General features: G+C 48.1%; 1 protein-coding gene across 1 annotated transcript in view; it reads left to right on the forward strand.

The window, feature by feature from the left end:
- Positions 1 to 20,848, forward strand: part of TUT4 (terminal uridylyl transferase 4) — a 67,295-nt gene extending 46,447 nt beyond the window's left edge. Inside the window, exons 20-30 of the mRNA XM_073643467.1 lie at positions 339 to 452; positions 754 to 831; positions 1,047 to 1,224; positions 1,312 to 1,359; positions 11,517 to 11,599; positions 12,897 to 13,012; positions 13,314 to 13,474; positions 13,625 to 13,719; positions 15,607 to 16,108; positions 17,841 to 18,002; positions 20,266 to 20,848. Of these exons, the coding sequence (XP_073499568.1) occupies positions 339 to 452; positions 754 to 831; positions 1,047 to 1,224; positions 1,312 to 1,359; positions 11,517 to 11,599; positions 12,897 to 13,012; positions 13,314 to 13,474; positions 13,625 to 13,719; positions 15,607 to 16,108; positions 17,841 to 18,002; positions 20,266 to 20,357 (1,629 nt within the window). The 3' untranslated portion in view covers positions 20,358 to 20,848. The remainder of the gene's footprint in view (positions 1 to 338; positions 453 to 753; positions 832 to 1,046; positions 1,225 to 1,311; positions 1,360 to 11,516; positions 11,600 to 12,896; positions 13,013 to 13,313; positions 13,475 to 13,624; positions 13,720 to 15,606; positions 16,109 to 17,840; positions 18,003 to 20,265) is intronic.
- The last annotated feature ends 2,461 nt before the right edge of the window (positions 20,849 to 23,309 follow it).

Consider the following 23,309-nt stretch of genomic DNA (forward strand, 5'->3'; position numbering starts at 1 on the left):
CAGAAAAATCTTTAAATGAGAAGGTGTGTCCAAACTTTTGGTCTGTACTGTGTATATATATATATATATATATATATATATATATATATATATATATATATATATATATATATATATATATATATATATATATATATATATATATATATATATGTGTATATATATATATATATATATATGTATATGTATATATATATATATATGTATGTATTTTGTGTGTGTGTTACTTATATTATAGAAGTATGTGCGTGAATATGTAATATATTTATATAAAATTATATTCATATTTATTTTGCTTGTATTGTGTAATAACACAGATTTTTGCTTTTTTTTATCAGCGCTGTGATATAGGTGACGCATCCAGGGGAAGTTTGTCTTCCTATGCTTACATCCTTATGGTCCTGTATTTCCTCCAGCAGAGAAATCCTCCCGTCATACCGGTGCTACAAGAGGTAAGAATTGGCTGGAGTCTAGGTAAAGACAAGCCTAAGATGGGGATATGAAGATTAATTTTTGACCGTCCTAACCCTGCACTGATCACTGGGAGCCGCTACAATCACGACGAGAATTGCATCATTTTCTAATAGATTTGAACAATGTAAATGAAATACATAAACGTGTCAGATCCTTTTTAGCCAATCTGAACGTGGGGCTCTTGCATCTATAAACTCTGAATTATCTAATAAAGTATTAAATAGAGTCTTCTGGTTTAGAAAATCCATTTTAAAAGGGTCTTCTTTCTGTATTTCTCAGATATATGACGGGCATGTTATTCCACGGAGGATGGTGGACGGCTGGAACGCGTTTTTCTTTGCTAACACAGAAGAGTTGGTAAGTGCTCCAATCCATAGATTAGTATGTAGATCAAGGTTAGGCTGTGTTCACACTATTGCTGGAGCCTCTGTTGCAGATTTCATCACATTTGGCATGACAGTGGCCAGATTATCACTATTTTGTAAGCCTACATGGTATTGGAAGCATGTCTTACCTGGCATAAGTAATTCTGCATTTATGACAGTGCCGTACATTGTTTTTTATTTTTGCAGAGAAGCAAGTTTCCATCTCTGGGACAGAATACTGAATCCGTAGGGGAGCTGTGGCTCGGCTTCCTTAGATTTTACACAGAAGAGTTTGACTTTAAGGAGTACGTGATCAGCATCAGGCAGAAGAAATTGCTTACGACATTTGAGAAGCAGTGGACTTCCAAGTGCATCGCTATCGAAGGTTTGTATTACACAGCATCTTAAAGATGGGTAGTAAATTATTATTTCGGTAACTGGATGTTTATCGCTCCCCTTTTTCTTCCTTTAGATCCATTTGATCTCAATCATAATCTTGGAGCTGGAGTCTCAAGAAAAAGTAAGTCTATTATTTTAGGAAACGGTTTCTTTAATGTATTCCTGCATTTTCGTTTGTTTCTATTCATTGTTTTTTTTTTTCCAAAAGTTCTTATAAATAATACCCATGAGATTTTTGCGAACAGACCTAAAATGTATAATTAAATTTCTGCACCTTGCTTCATCACTAACAGCCTGAAAGGGGTAGCACCATCTTAGACTTTTGGGAAGTCTTCTACAGTAGATGTGGATCCCTAGTGAAGGCGCTTACTTGGCTGTCATGTAACTATCATAGCAGTCGGAATAGGGGACCACAGTTAGTCAGATAGATGTGTGACCCACATCTATTATTCAATTATAGCACAATCTGTATATCTCTATGGTGAATATTTTCTAAGTTGGCACTTTCCCTTTCACATTAGGTTCCCATAAAAGGTGTAGAGCTTGTGATGGCCACAAGAACATTGGTGATGATCGCAGGACTCTAATTAAAATAGTACCTTGGCTGCAGCAGAAGAGATGTGTGAGCTTGATATTACTTGGGCCGGGTTCACACATTCCTGTTAAGCATTCCAAGTATGGATCTCGATTACTGACCTGGCTTCTGGTCAGGAGACCCTCTGCTGGTCCTTGCATTTTGGTCTGAGACCATCTGCTGTTCCTCACATTGTGGTCGAGACCCTCGGCTGGTCCTCGCATTATGGTCTGAGACCCTCGGCTGGTCCTCGCATTATGGTCTGAGACCCTCTGCTGGTCCTCGCGTTGCAGTCTGAGACCCTCTGCTGGTCCTCGCTTTGCGGTCTGAGACCCTCTGCTGGTCCTCGCGTTGCGGTCTGAGACCCTCTGCTGGTCCTCGCGTTGCGGTCTGAGACCCTCTGCTGGTCCTCGCGTTGCGGTCTGAGACCCTCTGCTGGTCCTCGCGTTGCGGTCTGAGACCCTCTGCTGGTCCTCGCGTTGCGGTCTGAGACCCTCTGCTGGTCCTCGCGTTGCGGTCTGAGACCCTCGGCTGGTCCTCGCGTTGCGGTCTGAGACCCTCGGCTGGTCCTCGCGTTGCGGTCTGAGACCCTCGGCTGGTCCTCGAGTTGCGGTCTGAGACCCTCGGCTGGTCCTCGCGTTGCGGTCTGAGACCCTCGGCTGGTCCTCGCGTTGCGGTCTGAGACCCTCGGCTGGTCCTCGCGTTGCGGTCTGAGACCCTCGGCTGGTCCTCGCGTTGCGGTCTGAGACCCTCGGCTGGTCCTCGCGTTGCGGTCTGAGACCCTCGGCTGGTCCTCGCGTTGCGGTCTGAGACCCTCGGCTGGTCCTCGCGTTGCGGTCTGAGACCCTCGGCTGGTCCTCGCGTTGCGGTCTGAGACCCTCGGCTGGTCCTCGCGTTGCGGTCTGAGACCCTCGGCTGGTCCTCGCGTTGCGGTCTGAGACCCTCGGCTGGTCCTCGCGTTGCGGTCTGAGACCCTCGGCTGGTCCTCGCGTTGCGGTCTGAGACCCTCGGCTGGTCCTCGCGTTGCGGTCTGAGACCCTCGGCTGGTCCTCGCGTTGCGGTCTGAGACCCTCGGCTGGTCCTCGCGTTGCGGTCTGAGACCCTCGGCTGGTCCTCGCGTTGCGGTCTGAGACCCTCGGCTGGTCCTCGCGTTGCGGTCTGAGACCCTCGGCTGGTCCTCGCGTTGCGGTCTCTGACCCTCGGCTGGTCCTCGCGTTGCGGTCTCTGACCCTCGGCTGGTCCTCGCGTTGCGGTCTGAGACCCTCGGCTGGTCCTCGCGTTGCGGTCTGAGACCCTCGGCTGGTCCTCGCGTTGCGGTCTGAGACCCTCGGCTGGTCCTCGCGTTGCGGTCTGAGACCCTCGGCTGGTCCTCGCGTTGCGGTCTGAGACCCTCGGCTGGTCCTCGCGTTGCGGTCTGAGACCCTCGGCTGGTCCTCGCGTTGCGGTCTGAGACCCTCGGCTGGTCCTCGCGTTGCGGTCTGAGACCCTCGGCTGGTCCTCGCGTTGCGGTCTGAGACCCTCGGCTGGTCCTCGCGTTGCGGTCTGAGACCCTCGGCTGGTCCTCGCGTTGCGGTCTGAGACCCTCGGCTGGTCCTCGCGGTGCGGTCTGAGACCCTCGGCTGGTCCTCGCGGTGCGGTCTGAGACCCTCGGCTGGTCCTCGCGGTGCGGTCTGAGACCCTCGGCTGGTCCTCGCGGTGCGGTCTGAGACCCTCGGCTGGTCCTCGCGGTGCGGTCTGAGACCCTCGGCTGGTCCTCGCGGTGCGGTCTGAGACCCTCGGCTGGTCCTCGCGGTGCGGTCTGAGACCCTCGGCTGGTCCTCGCGGTGCGGTCTGAGACCCTCGGCTGGTCCTCGCGGTGCGGTCTGAGACCCTCGGCTGGTCCTCGCGGTGCGGTCTGAGACCCTCGGCTGGTCCTCGCGGTGCGGTCTGAGACCCTCGGCTGGTCCTCGCGGTGCGGTCTGAGACCCTCGGCTGGTCCTCGCGGTGCGGTCTGAGACCCTCGGCTGGTCCTCGCGGTGCGGTCTGAGACCCTCGGCTGGTCCTCGCGGTGCGGTCTGAGACCCTCGGCTGGTCCTCGCGGTGCGGTCTGAGACCCTCGGCTGGTCCTCGCGGTGCGGTCTGAGACCCTCGGCTGGTCCTCGCGGTGCGGTCTGAGACCCTCGGCTGGTCCTCGCGGTGCGGTCTGAGACCCTCGGCTGGTCCTCGCGGTGCGGTCTGAGACCCTCGGCTGGTCCTCGCGGTGCGGTCTGAGACCCTCGGCTGGTCCTCGCGGTGCGGTCTGAGACCCTCGGCTGGTCCTCGCGGTGCGGTCTGAGACCCTCGGCTGGTCCTCGCGGTGCGGTCTGAGACCCTCGGCTGGTCCTCGCGGTGCGGTCTCTGACCCTCGGCTGGTCCTCGCGGTGCGGTCTCTGACCCTCGGCTGGTCCTCGCGGTGCGGTCTCTGACCCTCGGCTGGTCCTCGCGGTGCGGTCTCTGACCCTCGGCTGGTCCTCGCGGTGCGGTCTCTGACCCTCGGCTGGTCCTCGCGGTGCGGTCTCTGACCCTCGGCTGGTCCTCGCGGTGCGGTCTGTACTTGGACTGCAAAACTCAGATCTGTGAATCCGGCCTTAGTGGTTCTAATTTCCCGTCCTCCTGAAGTACTAATCTGCTTTGCATTATTTTTTAATGGAGGCGTCTCACATTCATAAATGGGTAAAATTGCAAAGTGTTTGTAAAAACAAGCAACTTTGAAATTTACCTTACTCTGTCGCCTCATTGGGGGACACAGGACCATGGGTGTTATGCTGCTGTCCACTAGGAGGCGACACTATGCATAATCTGAAAAAGATTAACCGTGGCTCCTCCTCTGCAGTATACACCCCTGGACGGCATCAGCCTTCTCCAGTTTTTGCTTAGTGTCGCATAGGAGGCACACCTAAAACTTTTACTCCGTTTTCTCCGACGGGATTACAGATGAAGAAAAGTGGGTCTACTGCGAGACTCCCAGCATGGCTCCTTCCTCGGCCCCTTGAAGTTGAGATGGCTATTCCCCATGTCGCTCCTTCCCCAGCCCCTCGGGTGCTGGTTCGAAGTCGAGACCCCCCTCCTTCCCCAATTCCTTTTTGGTTTCTGGGTTGAGGTCAAGGCGAGGATATAGTCCCCTGATGGTGACAACAGCACCTCCCTAATCCCCCCCTGGGGGTATTAGGTTGAAACGCCTCAGGTAGGGCCTGTAAAGGCAGCAGCTCCTAGCAGCCAGCACACTACAGCTGAATCCAGGGACCCCAGCCCTGCTGCGGGCTCCTGTCGGGGCCGGGGGGAGCGCAGGCAGAACACAACAGAGGCACAGACCTCCCTGCGCCCTGTTTCTGCGGCAGCACCAGCTCTACGGTGCCTCAGGGGGACTCTTCACAGGGCCCCCCCTTCCGCTTATACCCCACCGCTATCCTGCCTTTAAATCCAGGGGGGTCCGGTTCAGATCTGGCCCCCTCCCGGACTTCCGCGCCGGCCTGCAGTCCCTTTGGGCATCAGGCATCTAATTTAGGCCGCGGCTTCGGCCTAGCCGAAGCCGCCACCTCCTCTCCGCCCCCCGGATGACAAATATGACACTCTACAGTGTCATGGAGGGGGCGGATCGAGACTGAAAGAGCGCGATTTCACACAGTTCTGCCGCCCTTTTCAGCTCTCCGCCCCCCTTCTTTCTTAACTTTACTCCAGCGGCCATTATCTGCTGCAGGATAAGGGAAGACCAGCCAGTCTCCGGGGGGCACAGGACCGTGGATCTTAAGCGCTGGACATAGGGGCGCACCGGTGGGATAAGATCACAGCTGGAGTTCTTCCTCGGCTGTGAGTCCAGGCTCCTCTGCATAGCCACCCCTGTAGGGCCCTCTGCATAGCCACCCCAGTGCACTATGCCGGGCTCAAGGTCCAAGAGAACCAGGCAGGACTGCTATTATGCACTCTGTACAGCCTGCAGCAATACTCTCCCAAGTGGCAGCACGTACCCGCACTGCCAGGATTGCATCCAGACTACTGTGCCAGAGCCCCAAGAAGCCTCTGCCAATGCTTCGGTATCTAATGTCACGCCGGAATGGGTCACTCGGATGTTGCAATCTATGACGCAGTCTATAGATAACCTAACCTCCACATTGCTTCAGGCTCTGCAGAGTCATGCCTTGGCTATGAACGCTACCCAGCAAAGGGAAGGCTCGACTCAGGGACATGTCGACTCGGGCACATCCACGTCTAGGTCAGGACGCAAGCGGACCCACAGGTCACGTTCATCTGCGTCATCCAATAGCACACGGTCATCCCCTTCTAGGGAGAGACACCGTAGTTCCAGGTCATCTAGACCGTCCCCTACCAGGGACAGATAAGGCAGTTCTCCGCAGCGATCTCCGACCACAGAAGGCCTCCACCCTGGTTCACCCAGCAGGAGACGCCTTAGCGATACACAGGATTCGGAAGGCATCTGTGATTCCGACTCAGACAAGGAAACTGGAGGGTCTCTGATCCCAATCCTCCCTAGCAATACAGCGCTAGTTGAGGACGTAATCTCGTCCATCCATGGGGTGCTGGACATTTCTGATCCGCCCCCGGAGGCACCACAACACAAGATTTTCTTTGAAGGACTTCTGAAGCCGCCTAAGGTCTTCTTTTTTGACCACCCAGAGTTGAAGTCGATCCTTAAAAAGCAGTTCTCACAGCCTGAGAAGAAGTTTACCAATCGCAAATATCTGGAGGCGCGGTACCCCTTCCCACAGGAGACCACCAAGGAATGGACAGATCCACCCGAAGTGGATCCCCCAGTCTCTAGGCTAGCAGCACAGTCACTCCTTTCACTGCCAGATAGCTCAACCCTCGGGGACACAGCAGACCGGCAGGTAGAACGCATGACTCGTTCAATTTTCGAGGCCGCAGGGGCCTCCCCGGCTCCCGCGTTCGCTTCAGTTTGGGCTGCCAAGGCCATCCTTACTTGGGCCCAAAATTTACAAGCTGGACTCCAAGTATCTGTTCCTGAGCTGTCGGACCAAGCATTTCAAATAGCAGTTGTAGCCGATTACATGCTTCATGCAGCTCTGGATTCTGCAAGGGGTGCAGCGGGGATAGCATCAAACGCCATCACGATTTGGCGTATCCTCTGGCTGCAGGAATGGAAAGCAGACGCAGCCTCAAAGAAGTCCCTCATGCACCTTCCGTACCTCAGTGGTCGACTTTTTGGTGAACAGTTGGACACAATGATATCCAACGCCACCGGGGTTAAGAGTACCTCTCTCCCCAACTGAAACCCAAACGCACTTACAAGAAGCGTAACCAAACTCGATTCCGATCCTTTCGGAACTCTTCGGGCTGGTCCGTCTCGCGGCCAGCACAAAATAGCAACCGCTCCCTACGCAGGGACAACTCGCGGTCGACGCAAAAGTCGGACAAGACCTGGCAGTCAAAAGCAGGCCAGTCTAAAGTTCAAAGGAGGAAAATCTCAGACTTCCTCCTCATCATGACTCACGGACTCCCGAAGACACCCCACCTGTAGGCGGCCGACTTTTGCTCTTTCATCAAGTCTGGCTGCCTATTACAGAAGACAGGTGGGTCAGGGAACTAGTGTCTTCGGGATACAAGATAGAGTTCACTTCCAACCCACCAAACAGACTCTTTCTTTCTGTTCCCCCAAAACCGCCAGCCAAGGCTTGTGCCTTCCGCCAAGCGGTCTTCTCGCTTCTTCAAGCAGGAGTCATAGTACCGGTCCCCGCGGCCGAGCGCTTCCGAGGGTTCTACTCCAATTTATTCGTAGTCCCCAAGAAAGGAGGTGGCGTACGGCCCATACTGGACCTAAAACAGCTCAACAAATATGTACGGGTACGTCACTTCCGCATGGAGTCCCTTCGATCCATCATTACGTCCATGGAAAAGGGAGAATTTCTCGCCTCCATAGACATACAGGACGCATACTTGCATATACCAATTGCACCCGCCCATCAGAGATTTCTCAGGTTTGCAATCGACCAGGACCACTACCAGTTCGTGGCTCTCCCTTTCGGACTCGCCACTTCTCTCAGAGTGTTTACCAAAGTCATGGCAGCCACCATGGACGTCCTGCACTCCAGAGGCATAGTAGGCGTTCCATACCTGGAGGATCTCCTTATCAAGGCTCCCACCTTCAAGGACTGCGTCAGCGTCTCAGTCACAATCGACACTCTGAGTCGCCTGGGTTGGTTAGTCAACCTACAAAAGTCATCACCAACCCTGAGTCAGTCTCTGACCTTCCTGGGAATGCTATTCGACACCTTCAGGGGTCTAGTGCTCCTTCCCAAGGACAAGGCACTGCCTCTCCGTCTAGGAGTTCGCACTCTCCTCAGCAAACCCCCTCGATCTCTCTGGTTTGCCATGAGAGTCCTTGGCAGGATGGTGGCGGCAATAGAAGCGGTCCCATTTGCCCAGCTTCACCTCAGGCCTCTCCAACTAGCCATCCCTCAAGTCATGGGACAGGAACCCTTTTTCTCTCGACAGGGAGTTGCAGCTGACGTCGTCAACCAGGAGGTCCCTGCACTGGTGGCTCAAGCCAACCTCACTAACAAAGGGGAAATCCTTTCTCGCGGGTCAATGGAAGGTTCTGACCACCGACGCGAGCCTGACGGGTTGGGGTGCGGTGCACTTACACCACAGAGCACAGGGCAAGTGGTCCCCAGCGGAAGCGACCATGCCCATCAACATCTTGGAAATTCGTGCCATCCTCCTGGCATTGAGAGCCTTCCATCACTTACTGGCAGCCTCTCACATCAGAGTACAGTCGGACAATTCCACGGCTGTGGCATATGTGAATCACCAAGGGGGAACCCGCAGTGCCCAGGCGATGCGAGAAGTGACACATATTCTCCACTGGGCGGAAGACACAGGTTCGGTTCTCTCTGCTCTCCACATTCCGGGTGTGGACAACTGGGAAGCAGACTTCCTCAGCCGGCAAGGAATGGACTCGGGAGAGTGGTCTCTCCATCCCGAAGTTTTTCGCCAGATCTGCCATCGCTGGGGGACTCCGGACGTGGACCTAATGGCATCCCACTTCAATGCCAAGGTCTCCAACTTCATGGCCAGAACTCACGACCCGAGGGCGCTAGGAGCGGACGCCCTGGTTCAGGACTGGACCCAGTTCCAGCTCCTGTACATTTTTCCACCTCTCCCCCTGATATCCAGAGTGGTGAGGAAGATCAAGCAAGAGGGAGTTCCAACCATCCTAATCGCACCGGACTGGCCCAGACGTACATGGTACGCCGACATCGTACAGCTCACAGCTGACATCCCCTGGCGTCTCACCGTCCGCCCGGATCTTCTGTCACAAGGCCCGTTCTACCACCAGAACTCAGGGGCCCTCAATTTGACGGCGTGACCATTGAGACCTGGGTTCTAACCCAGTCAGGGTTCTCCCCGGACGTCATTGGAACCATGATCAGGGCACGGAAGCCAACCTCTGCTAAGATTTATTACCGTACCTGGAAAGCCTTCTTTACCTGGTGCGAATCTCGTGGCCAGACCCCATTCCCTTATTCCCTCCCCAGGGTACTTGGGTTTCTCCAATCGGGTCTGGAGGCCAGACTGTCCCTGGCCTCCCTTAAGAGCCAGGTGTCCGCTCTCTCAGTGCTTTTTCAGAGGTGCATTGCTAACAAGCCGCAAGTAAGGACATTTCTTTCGGGGGTTTCCCGATTGGTTCCCCCCTACAGATAACCACTAGAAACGTGGGACCTCAACCTGGTGCTGACAGCATTGCAGGAAACACCCTTTGAACCCCTTAGGGAAGTCCCACTCCGTCTTCTATCCCAGAAAGTGGTTTTCCTGGTGGCAATCACCTCACTACGCAGGGTGTCTGAACTGACAGCACTTTCCTGCAGACGGCCCTTCCTGGCTTTTTACCAGGACAAGGTAGTTCTCTGTACGGTCCCATCCTTCCTTCCGAAGGTTGTGTCCAACTTCCACCTCAATGAGGAAATTTCACTGCCATCCCTCTGTCCGGTCCCGGTTCATAGAGTGGAGAAGGCTCTGCATACGCTTGACCTTGTCAGGGCATTACGTGTCTATGTGTCTAGGACTGCTCCCTTCCGGAAGTCTGATTCTCTTTTCCTTCTTCTGGAAGGCCGCCGCAAGGGTCTGCCAGCTTCCAAAGCTACCCTTGCCAGGTGGATCAAATCCACCATACAAAAGGCCTACCGCCTCAAAAATTCTCCTCTTCCAGCAGGTATTACGGCACACTCTACACGTGCGGTAGGGGCCTCCTGGGCCATTCGGCACCAGGCTTCGGCACAACAAGTGTGTAAGGCAGCCACCTGGACTAGCCTACACACGTTTACCAAACACTACAGGGTTCATACCCAGTCCTCAGCAGACGCGAGCCTGGGTAGATGGGTTCTGCAGGCAGCGGTACCCCAATTGTAGGGGCCCGTCTACACAATATTCGTCCATTGCTTCCCACCCAGTGACTGCTTTGGGATGTCCCAAGGTCCTGTGTCCCCCAATGAGGCGACATAGTAAAGGAGATTTTTGTGTACTCACCGTAAAATCTCTTTCTCTTAGCCTCTATTTGGGGGACACAGCTCCCACCCTGTCGCCCGTTCCGGGCCGTTATGTTGAGTTCTCATATTGTTTTTTTCTTGAGCTCGTACATAGTTGCCTTCTTATAGGCATGGTTATGTTATCCATGTTACGTTCCTCCTAATGCTTTTGCACAAAACTGGAGAAGGCTGACGCCGTCCAGGGGTGTATACTGCAGAGGAGGAGCTACGGTTAATTTTTTTCAGATTATGCATAGTGTCGCCTCCTAGTGGACAGCAGCATAACACCCATGGTCCTGTGTCCCCCAATTAGAGACTAAGAGAAAGAGATTTTACGGTGAGTACACACAAATCTCCTTTTTATTAAAAATCCTCTTCATTCATGGTGCAGAGGCAAAACTGTCTCAGCAGCGTGGGGGAGCGTTCAGTTCGGACCAGTGGCACAATTATATTAAGGGCTCTGGGTTCCCCCTCGTCCAGGACACAGTCCGGCCTCACCTGGATGACCAAATCACTGATGCCGCTGACTGCTCCTCACGTTTTCCACACCTTATTGGACATTATGTATCCAGGAGCTCACTGATGAGGACATCCAGATCTGGGAGGTGATCCCCAAGATACCATCTGTCGTCTCATCAGTTGCATGCCCTGATACATTTTGGAGTATATACAGGCACGTGGGGACCATACACACTACTCAGTCACATTATGAGTTGCTATGATAAAGTTCACAGCAATTGGATCCAATTTTTTACTTTGATTTTCATGGTTATTTGTAATCCGACCCTCAGTTGGTTGATGATTGTGGTTTCTATTGATGCATTTTGCTCTCAATAAATTGCACAATTTATGTTGATTTCAACTTGAATCTCTCATTCATCGAGATGCGATGTGTGATTTTCTTGTTCCTTTTGTTTTTTGGATCAGTATACGTTCTAATTTCTAGAAATGGCCACAACTGTTATGGAGCAAGTCAATCCCATATCTACATTGTTTTTGCCTCCATCTGGTCAATGGAATCCTATGGATACATTTGGTTATATATATAATAATTATTTGTATTTTTGCATTAGTATCTGAAAAACAAGATATATATGTATATCATATTTATTATTATTTTTGCATAAGCATCAGAATTATCGTTAACTCTTCTCTTGTGTTTTTGTTTTTTCTCTTTCCTTCGCTCAGTGACTAATTTCATCATGAAGGCGTTCATTAACGGAAGGAAGTTGTTTGGGACCCCGTCCTATCCGCAGCCTGGGCTTGAAGCAGTAAGATTTTGTAAACTCTCTTTTATAAAATTACAAGATTCAACAGAATATTTTAATGCCATGATAAAAAGATTCTGGTCATTGCATTTCCAAGATCTGCAGTAATTTTATCATTGAGAATAATGTACAGGAGCTTTGGTTCACACTGTACAAAATAAAAAACACATTCCCCTAGTTATGCAGTCAGAAACAGTTCCTGGGCAAGATTTTTGGTGATTGGCAGACTTCTAACCCAGTTTTATTCCATCCTTCAGTGATTCCTTACCCCTGTTCATGTGCTGTCACCCACGGTGAAGGAAGGAATAAGTGTACAATGACGGGAAGAGGGGAAAGGAAGCCCAAGAACTAGGGAAAGGGGGAGTAGAGACCCCTAGGCAGATCTAGTATCACCCTGCCTACCCTATCGTCCCTATATAGGTTCTGCCCCAATCGCCGAGAAGAAACCTAATCCCTGAATGTCCCTAGAACTAGGCCCTGGATAGGGAAGGGACTGGGTGTGCACAAGTCGGGCCCCACTACAAACTAAAGACAATAAGGTAAACAAGCAAAGGGGATTAACTTAGCTTGAGCAGACACCAGAGAGGTAACGCCAACTGTCCTCCAAGGGCACCAGAGAAGAAACCAGCCAACTGCCAGTACTTCCAAGTCTGCACAGAGGTACTTCGAACTATCACCGGTGACTCTCTGGAGAAACTGAGAGTCTTTAACTACCAAGCAAGGGTGTGTCAATCAGCAGCAGAAGGTGAAGGTTGCTGCTGCGTCTTAAAGGAAGAAGGATATAGCTATACTACAGAGATGAGAAGATCAAGAAGGCGTCTGCAATGCCAAGCGCAGTGACCTTCTACAGCCGGATCCAGAGCGACCATCTGTCATATCTGACACACCTGTGACACGTGCATGGCCTGTCCCAATTACTTTAGATGCCATAACTTTGCCTTTATAATATGGGGAGTCACCCCTATAGAAAGTTTCTTGGAAGAGGTAAAGTTTGTTGAGTTGTGCTGACGCCAATTCAGTTTTTTTTTTTCAACCTGCCAGTAATCGTATTCCATGACCTCAGCAGCCAATCATTGGCCTCAGGAGTCACACGTTGTTATACTGACATTGCAGAGAGGAATGAATAGCAGGGGGTAAAAAGTTTTAGACATGCGGGAATAATAATGTTATGGACCTCTTTAGGCCACTATTACTACCACGGCCTGACACTGAAAAACCCGAGTGGTGCCGCAATGAAGGAAAGTTGGTCTTTACTTTGTCTAGAACTTATCTTGAGTTTGTTTTTGTTTGTTTTTGGCAGGAATATTTTTTTGATTCCAAAGTCCTGACAGATGGGGAGCTGGCTCCTAATGATAGATGTTGTCGTGTATGTGGGAAGATTGGCCATTACATGAAGGATTGTCCCAAACGAAGGAGGTAAGAAGCGCATAGTCCTGTGTTTGTGTCTTCTTGCAGTCAAACACATTTAAAGGGGTGTTACAGGACTAACATATTGATGGCCACTATCCTTGGGATAGATCAGTATGAGATCTTTGGGGGTCTGACGCCGCCACCATACAGCTGATATCCTCTCTCACAATGCCCACATGTATGGAGTGGAAGACCGCAGCTCCTTACATTTAGTACTAAAGATTGGCTCCTATTCACCTCAATGGGAGATAAACTTTTATTTGTCCCCTACTTACGTGTTATGATTCTTCATGGTTTGGTTTTTAAGGGTGAAGAAGAAGGAGAATGAGAAGGATGATGAAAAGGACAATAAAGAAGACGAGCGGGAGCTCAGAGAGAAGAGGTGCTTTACCTGCGGGGATGTGGGTCACGTACGGAGGGACTGTCCTGAACACAACACCGCCCGGCAGAACAATAACAGTATTCTAGGTAATAATGGACACACAACTCAATAGATACCGGTAGATAAATGCAGGAGAGCGTCAATGTTATTTTCTATGAAAACAAAACTTTGATATTCAAGAAAATAAGAAAACTTCACATATCAAGAATTAATGTCTTGTTTTTTCTTGTTTTAAGCATCTCAGATCTTGAGCCTGATTGTCCCTCAGCCCGTTCTCACCCCATTACAGCAGATGGAGCGGCCCACGCGCACACGACAGGCCTCAGAATCGGTACTTAAGAGAATGTAGAAATGAAATGTTGTAAGAAGGGGATAGCACTCACTCGTAAAGCCAAATCTTTTAGGTTATGTTTACACATTGCGTTTTTTGAACTCTTTTTTTTCTGCAGCAAAACCTGATCTCTTGGCAGGAAAGAAGCTGCATCAAAAGGTTTTGATACGTTTTTTTGGTGCGCTTTTCAGGATCCCAAAGTTCAGCTTTGCTTCCACCACAGAAGCATGAACACAGGTCACCAATGCAAGACATATGTGAAACCATATTAACAGGAATTATAAATGTAACAGTTGGGGGAGGTGAATTGTTCAGGAATAGTTTACCTAAGACACTGGCAATGCATTGAGTTTGTAGGACACTATTTACTTTCCCACTATGGGGTCTGCCATTGAGTCGCACAAGCATTGTTGAATTTCACACCTCCCTGGGCCACAGGTATTGTTCAATCTCACACCTAGTTCAGCCAATGTTTACACTTTACACATAACTAATTTAATTAAACTGTTCTGATACAAACTACCATCTCAGTGACCAAGACAAGATGGTAAAATCACAAAAATAAATTTGTTTCACATACTGTTGTACTTGCTTATTTTCACTAAAAACGCAGCACAACCTGATAGCTATGTTCACACTAGACGTTTTTTCAGCATTTTTTCACTACCCATTACTTCCAATGGGTGAAAAACGCTGAAAAAACACTGAAAGAAGTGACATGCTATATTTTGCATAAAAACATGCAAAAAAACAAAATGTGTGCATGAGATTTCTGGAATCTCATAGACTTTGCTGGTGCTGTAAAACGCAGCTGGAAAATTTGCATAAAAAAATGCATCAAAAAACCAAGATGTGTGAACATAGCCTAATTATTTTCAAAAAGTTTAAAACAAACAGAGAAGGTGCAGACGGCAGGTTGGGGGCCGCACAGATTGGCATCGTGGGCCACAGACTGATCGAGACATTTAGACTTTAATTTGTGGCTCTCCTCCTGCTGGGAAACCACAAGGCCCAGCATGTCACGAAAGCAGCAAAAAGGGCCACAGGTCCAAGAGCAATACATATTGATATATGCTTTTGTATCTACTACAAGGGACTGTGATGTATACTGTACTAGAAACTCTTAGTGGGAGAATGCAGCATACTGGAAGAAATGATAACTTTGAGGGATTTACCATTTTGTAGGTCATTTAAAATAAAGAAAAGAATGACAAACTGTGCCTTATTCACCCTTCCTGGGTCCAGTGTTGCCCCAGTGTCCGTTATTGTCAGTAGCGCTGATATCACGTCGACAGCGCTGCAGTCAATCAGTGAGCTCAGCGGCTCTGCCCAAGGCGACAGCGCGAACCACTCAGAGCCGCTGTACTCAGTAATTGGCAGCGTGACGTCAGCATTGCAGACAATAACAGAAATTGAGAGCAGCTGCAAAGACTCAGTCTGGACCCGGGGAGGATGAGCAAGGTACATTTATGTCGTCGAGAGACAGGGGTTTTCTGAAACCAGGTAAATGCTATCAAATGTTTCAGTAAATCTTCTTTATTAAAATGGATTTACCAGATTGTGAGAAACAGTACCACTGTTGTTCTTGGGCTGCATACGGTACTGCATCATATTCCCATTCACTCCAATGGGACAAGGTCGTAATACCATACATAGCCTGTGGATAAGGGTGGCGCTGGTGGTGGAAATAGATACACTTTTATGTTAAGGAACCCCTTTAAACACTACAGACTTACAAGTTGACACTTGGATCTCTGAAATGGAGACTTGTAGAAGGTAACTGGTTGCTGATGGCCATTATCTTCAGTATTTAGATGCTCATCCCTAGTTTTATCTTCTGTCCGGCTGAATTGTGTTGTAAGGCGCGTTCTTCCTCTCTCTTTACAGTCTGAATCCCATCACTCATCGTATTCACCGCAGCCTCAGCCGTTTCCACAAAACCTGGGCCAGACGCAGCCTCCGACCAAGCTGAACCAGCCGTCTACGCAGCCAGCACAGAACCCGCACCAGGTTCAGCGGCCCATGTTTAACTTTCCACACTCTCCCCCCACTCACTTTTCTCCTCTGCACAATCTGGGGTTGCTCCCTCTGCCTCCACAGATCCCTATTCCCAACAACTCTTGGCCCATCCATGGGCAGATAATCCACTCTTCTTCTGGGAACCCCCCTCACTCTGGTGGTGTCGCCTATCCGGCCAGACCTGGCAGCAGCGGCAGCAGCAACGCCTCCACCACTAATCAAAGTGCGGTTAATCTGAACGACCCCAGCATCATCTTTGCAGGGCCCGCTGCCAGGTCTGTAGGCGTCGCTAACTCTTCTCACGATGGACATTGGCACAATTCTCCGGCACCTAATGCACTGGTGAACAATGGCAGCGTGGGTGGCACAGGTAAAATTCTCAATTGTTTTATAAGATTAAAATGCATGCTCATGTCATGGGAGAAGCTTGTAGATATAGACATTGCCCGGGTTTAGGAAGAAAACAAACTACTTTACTTAACACTTTTATTAAAACTGGTTACACAGGATTGGAAAACAAATAGCTGCTTTCTTCCAGATCCAGCCCCATTTATTTTATTCACTTTTGAAATAAATGGGGCTGAGCTGCAATACCTATACATGTGCACAGGTGTGACATTCTTTCTGGAAAAACTATTTATTATAGCCACATTTGCAACCATTTATTATTTTGATGCAACTAAAAAAATGAAGGAATTTTACAAATAGTCTGCACAGGACCTGAAGCCATAAAACTGTAGATTTTTAATTTTTATATTATAGAACACAAATTAGCCCGCGTTTAATTCCGCAAGGTATAGACTGTCATGTTGGACAGTCCGTAGGTCTTCTGGCCCAAACTTGGCAGCCTCATATATGCCTATTGAGCTTGGGTTTGGATTTGGGTCAGGTGAAAATGTGTATTTCAAGAAGCTGGGGGCAGATGAAAGCGAGTATTAGGCCAGGTTCAGATTACCATATTTCATGGACCACAATGTCTGGACTGTATGAGGGTCTCCTGACTCAAACAGCTTGATAAGCATATATGAGGCTGCAAAGTTTGGGTCAGGAGAACCTCAGACAGTCCAGACATTGTGGTCCATGAAATATGGTCATCTAAACCTGGCCTAATACACGCTTTCCTCTGCCCCTGCTTCTTTTCCTCTGCCCCCCTGCTTTTTTTCCTCTGCCCCCTGCTTTTTTTCCTCTGCCCCCTGCTTTTTTTCCTCTGCCCCCTGCTTTTTTTCCTCTGCCCCCTGCTTTTTTTCCTCTGCCCCCTGCTTTTTTTCCTCTGCCCCCTGCTTTTTTCCTCTGCCCCCTGCTTTTTTTCCTCTGCTCCCTGCTTCTTTTCCTCTGCCCCCTGCTTCTTTTCCTCTGCCCCCTGCTTCTTTTCCTCTGCCCCCAGCTTCTTTTTCTCTGCCCCCTGCTTTTTTTCCTCGGACCCCTGCTTTTTTTCCTCGGACCCCTGCTTTTTTTCCTCTGCTCCTTGCTTCTTTTCATCTGCCCCCTGCTTCATTTAGTAGATTTGAAAAAAGTACACTACACAAGAGGTGGGAGTATGACAAAATTGAGATCACACTTGATTTCTTTTAATCCTTTAACTGCATAGAGAAAGATTTATACAATAGCCGTAGACCTATAATGGCCCAGTCATTCAGCTGACCAGTGTTGGTGGCAAATGTAGGATTGCCCATGACCTTATATTGATGCCCTATTAACATTACAGGACCACGTATGGTTTCCATGATCTCCAGCATACAGTAAGCTCCCAGGCTCCCTCTAGTGGTGACTGCAACTTGCTAAAGATTTAACTTTTTTTTTTTATGCATCTGATTTTGAGATCAGAAACCACTATAAAGATAGACAAATTAATCAGCTCAAAACTTCATACCTCTATAGGAAAAAAAAAAGGGTAGACATTCAGTTTAAGCATGCTATAAAAAAATACAGCAAGATAATTGATGATATGTAAGTTGATTAGTAATACAAAATTACTGCAGTGAGAATTGCTCCGTACACATCCTGTGATGGTGATTATTGCAGTTTCTCCATATGGATGCAAGATGCTTTATGTGGATACGTGTAATAATTGGACCATTTTTTATGCTTGTTTTGCGAACTAGAGCCGGGATTTCAAGGACAGTTTGGGAAGCCCTCACTTCCCTGGGAGCGCGGTCCGCCTGCTCATTACCCATTGATTCCTGGATCATGGCCTTACAGCTTACACCAGAATTTCCTGCAACAGGCACCGGCCGGCTTTCATTCCAAGACCTACTATCCTCCAGGTAATGTTTTAGGAAACATGTATATTGGATAAATTAGAATATATTTCATGTATCTTCTCTCATGAACAAAAATAAGATATTATCTATTCATGAGTATTCAAGGGGCCATCATGTCAGGAACCTATGGAGCTCAGCGAGGGGAAGCCACACACTTTTGGCATTTCATGGCTCCCCTATTCAAATGAATTGGCAGCTAATAAATGAATGTCCTTCAAAGTGATTGTGACAGATCAGGACAACTCTTATACATCTGAAGAAATAATACCATTAACTGAGAAGTAATAAGAAAGCATCCAAAATTACTGAACAGTCAAAACATTGCACTGGTGTCAAAGCTCCATCGAGTTGAAACCCATTTGGTGCTACTCAGACTCCTCTTATCGAATACGTGGCAATGTTCAAAGCCAACATCCATTCACATCAATGACAATGCTCCAAATCTATAGGAAGTGCCAAAACAGAAAATCCAATTTTCTCGTTAATAGCATTGGGGGAAACAGGACAGTGGGACGTCCCAGAGGGTGCGTAATAACTTACTGTAATGGACCCCCTGCGCAAGGTGGCCTCCACAGCACCTGCAATCCAGGCTGGTTTCAGCAGAAACCCTGGTGAGAACAGGGGTTTAGGTAGTAGTCGTGTAGAGCTGGGGAAGGAAAAAATGATGATGCCCTACAGCCCAAGTAACTTCTACTGCTGTGGTAGGTGAGCAGAAACCAAAAAGAGTAGCCAGAGTTGTGGAAAGGCTGCCACAAACATGCCCTAAACCTCTAGGACAGAAACATGTTAAGGGTGTAATGGATAACGATGAGAATTGGAATGCTGGACGGTCTTCTAGACCTAGAAGTACAAGCTAACGCCCCTGCAAAGTCAAATAACGTTGGTAAGAGGGCGAAAGGAGGAGAATAAGACCATCATCGTAGACTACACTCTGGAGAAGGGATGAAATAGGACAAGGATCAGTATGGAGGGAAAATATGGAGTATGGAGGGTGCAGGCAGCGATCCCACTACCTTGCGTGACAGATAAGCCCTCTGCAATTGCTCCAAAGCCCTCTTGCTTTGAGGAAGAGGACTCAGACTAGAAAGAAATGGTTCACAGAAACGGCACGATCCAGGAGATTTGAAAAGGTAACACATAGTAGTTCAAGAGAAGGGAAACCTGCAGCATAGCGAAAACTAAGAGGGAGACCTCAATGCTATCCCTGCAGGATGATATAACCGGCTCACAGAAGAGATCGCTGGAAGAGGCTACGAAAGACCCTACTCTAGTCCTTAGGGCATTAAGCCTGAGGATTAAATCAACCCAAACCTTTTAAAAAAAGAGGAAATTCCAAGTGAAGATCCTGGTGCACATACCAAGGAGTGAAATGACATTTAGTTAGTGAGGTAGCAAAAAATCTGATATCTGATGAACTGAGGTCCATGATCTAGAAGATGGTCTGGATAACAACAGGAAAAGACACAACTTCAGTAGCTACACAGGAATGAGGTCCATTTCCATGGATTGACTACCACCAAGGATGAGCTACTCGACCTGGCAAGACTGGTCTTGGGCCAATAGAGTGGTCAGGAAGCCCATTGCTAAAAGGCGAGCAGATCTCCCAAAAAGACCAGTCTGCATATCACAAGTCTTGTATCTGACAAGAAAAGCTAAAGACTGGACACAAGGTGGGCCGCACGTAAAGTGTCTCCCTGACATAGCTCAATAAGATTCCTGAAGAAGACCACCCCCTAGGTTAGAGCTTTTCAGCTGAGAGTCAGACGAGGCTTTTCACAATCGAGGATCCAACCGATGAGCTCCAGAAAGTCCATATAATTCTCCGTCCTGATCAGCGCCTTCCTCGAAGATCAATTAGATGGGGATTATTGCTATCTCCTTGGCACAGAGCAGTACCCTGAGGGGAGCGTGAATTTGAAAGAGGACCTTGAAGGCTGTTGCGAGCCCCGAGATAGTATCATGGTGTCGGTCTCTTATGGACACTAGGCTTAAACTGTGTTGCCCAGAGTCTGGCGATAAGGTTTGGCCCACCAAACAGAGCAGACATCTTCTATATTGATGGAAACATAAAATGTTAGAACTCTTAAAAAAAAGGTGGAAAATAAAAACAAAAGCCCCCTCCAGAAAAAAAAAAAAAAAATTGGCTGCAACAGAAAGGGGTTAAAAATCTTCTGCATTCCTAGACTTACAGGTCTGATTAGGACTGATTTAAAGTGAACTATCAATGTATTGGTCGCTACTAACTTTTATTTTATTTTTTTTCCAGCTCCCTCATTAATCCAGAATGGACCCCATTTCCCAGTTTTATCACAAGGACACCCCCACCTGAACTCCAGCTATATCCAGCAAAAGAAATGAAAAGCAAAAACTTTGAGGCCACCGTTTTTAAGACTTTGTTTCTAGGAGGCGCTAGAACTTTTATGATGTAACATTTGTAAATATACAGCTTTAGTTGTACTGGAATCATTCCTCTGAGTGATGCTAATTTCTTTTATGTCATTGCCCCATTTTGAGGGGAGCCTTGAGTTCTATCCAAGTTAAATGTTCAAATGAAGAAGAAAAAAAAAATTTTTTTTAGTTTTTTTTTTTTTTTTTTTTTAACCAAAATCAGTAAAATTAAGTTCTTTATTTTCTACAAAGAAAAAGTGGCTGCTTCAAGCTCTGTAAATGGATATATATTTTAGTTATAAACAGATGATTTTAAGAGAAAGGAATGTAATTTTTTAAATGTCTTATTATTATTTGAGCCTGAAGCAGGTGCCAAAAATCTTTTAAAACTAAAGTCACGTCTTATTTTTGGTACCAATAATAAAAAAAAAAAGGCCATTATCAATTTGTGTGTCCCATAAAGTGTAAAGAACTTTTTTTTTTTAATAATTAATGAAATTCTCAAACTGAAACTGTTATTTGATAAGTTGGTTTCTTCATTTTTAATAAAATTAAGAAGACCAAATCAAGTGGTTAATTCCTAAATGATTCAGCTAAAGAATATAGAAGTTATCTCCTGCTGGAAAGCATTTTTTTTCTCTTTTTACATTGATGTGTGTGAAGACCCTGGGTCTTCTGTGGGCGTAACGCTACTCAGACAACACAGGGTGCGGGTAAAACAGTGTGGCAATACTTTATTGAACCACAAAGCAGACAATAAACACACAGAACCGTCCCAGCAAATACCCAAGATGGTGCAACATTACACAGTCCTTACCCTTCTGCTGGCCCGCCGAGAATAGAATAGCTGCGATTTCGGGGTTTCCAGGGTCGACTACCCCCACCAGTGGCACCCCACTTTTGGCGGGCCCCCAAAGAGAGAAGGTAACGACAAGCTTAGGAAACTAGCCGAAAGCAGTGAAGTATGGGGCCAGGTGACCTGATTGTCACAACCTGGATTCTTTAAGACGTCTCTGAGAGTTCAGCAATGGTCAATGGAGCCGATCTGTATTCCTCCAGCTGGGGCCAAAGTCCCCTAAGCTGACATACTGTAGAATGACCCAGAATAGAGGCAGAGACCCCTTTTTTATAGATCAAAGGTGTCCCTTCAGCCATCATTCAAGGGTCAGGGATCAAGGTGGAAAGGGCTCATTAACTCATTGTTTGAGCATTTAATCAACTTGCATGGTTTGGTATAATACTTAATCAGCTTATTATCACAAAAGCATATGGCTCCTGGTTTACTGAATTTGTCTGGCATAATTAAGAAGAAAAGCTGTGTTGTCACAATGTGCAAATGGCTCGCTACTCTGTTTAAAAGGAAGTTTGTTAGCACAAAATGACTGTTCAAACCAAGCACAGGAGCTCAGTGCACCCTTGGTGTGGCCAAGCAGTTTAGTGCACCTTCCCACCTACTTGTTTTGCATCTGTCTTTCTCTATCGCTTCATTGGGGGACACAGGAAACCATGGGTGTATGCTGCTGCCACTATGCACAAAAAAGTTAGCTCCTCCTCAGTAGTATACACCTACCGACCGGAGCCAAACCGATCAGTTTAGCTTAGCATCAGTAGGAGGTGGACACGGGTCTTTCACTAGACCCAGATCTATATCGGTTTCTGTCATTTTCCGCTCCGTTTACCATGTACTTAGTGGTCGATGTAGCAGCAGTGCTTGTGTTCTGTCCACTACCCAGTGAGTCCGAAACACCGTATACCATGTGTCTCATTGTTGATTGCAGCAGCGGTACATGTCTCCTGTCCACTATCCAGTGAGTCAGACGCACCATCTACCACGTATCACATAATTGATTGCATATCCAGTGAATCAGACGTACCACCTACCACGGGCCCAACGGTTGATTGCTGCAGGTCTACATTTCCTGTCCACTATCCAGTGAGTCAGACCTACCATCTACCACAGGCCCAGTGGTTGATTGCTGCAGAGGTCTACGTTTACTGTCCACTATCCAGCGAGGCAAATGTACCATCTACCACGGGCCCCGCGGTTGATTTCAGCAGAGGTCCACGTTTCCTGTCCACTTTCCAGTGAGTCAGACGCACCATCTACGTTTGTCCACTATCCTGTGATTCAGATGCGCCTTGGGTCGTCTGCAGCAGCAGTACTAGGGTTCTGTCCCAAATTCTGGTGAGTCAGACGCAACGTCTACCATGTACCTGACAGTCAATTGCAGCAGCCGCTTACGTTTCTTTATGTTCACTATCCAGTGAATCACACGTGCCTTGTGATCAACTGCAGCAGCGGTACTAGGGTTCTGTCCGCTATCAGGTGAGTCAGACGCACCTTCTACCACGTACCTCACAGTCATTTGCAGCAGCGGTCCACTTTCCTGTTTCTTATACAGTAAGTCACATGCACATCCACCACATGCCTAATGGTTGATTGCACCAGTGTTCACGTTGTGTCCACCATACAGTTAGCTACACACACACATCCACTTTCCGGTAGGTCCAATACACATCTATCATGTACCAGATGACCAGTTGCAGTATTCTACCACGTACCTCACCCTATGTCGGTTGCGCCCCTGATGCCTTCCTTATCATGCAATTATCGTATCTATGGCCAGTAGCACTAGCCAGTGAGTTAGTCCTACCATATACACTGTGCGCAGAATTATTAGGCAAGTTGTATTTTAGAGGATTATTTTTATTATTGATCAACAACTATGTTCTCAATCAACCAAAAAGACTCATAAATATCCAAGCTTAATATTTTTGGAAGTTGGAGTGTTTTTTTTTTAGATTTGGCTATCTTAGGAGGATATCTGTTTGTGCAGGTAACTATTACTGTGCAGAATTATTAGGCAACTTAATAAAAACCAAATATAATCCCATCTCACTTGTTTATTTTCACCAGGTAAA

The sequence above is a fragment of the Phyllobates terribilis genome, unplaced genomic scaffold (assembly GCF_046119375.1).
Source record: "Phyllobates terribilis strain yellow unplaced genomic scaffold, ASM4611937v1 Scaffold_8__6_contigs__length_399053987, whole genome shotgun sequence".
Taxonomy (NCBI): Eukaryota; Metazoa; Chordata; class Amphibia; order Anura; family Dendrobatidae; genus Phyllobates; species Phyllobates terribilis.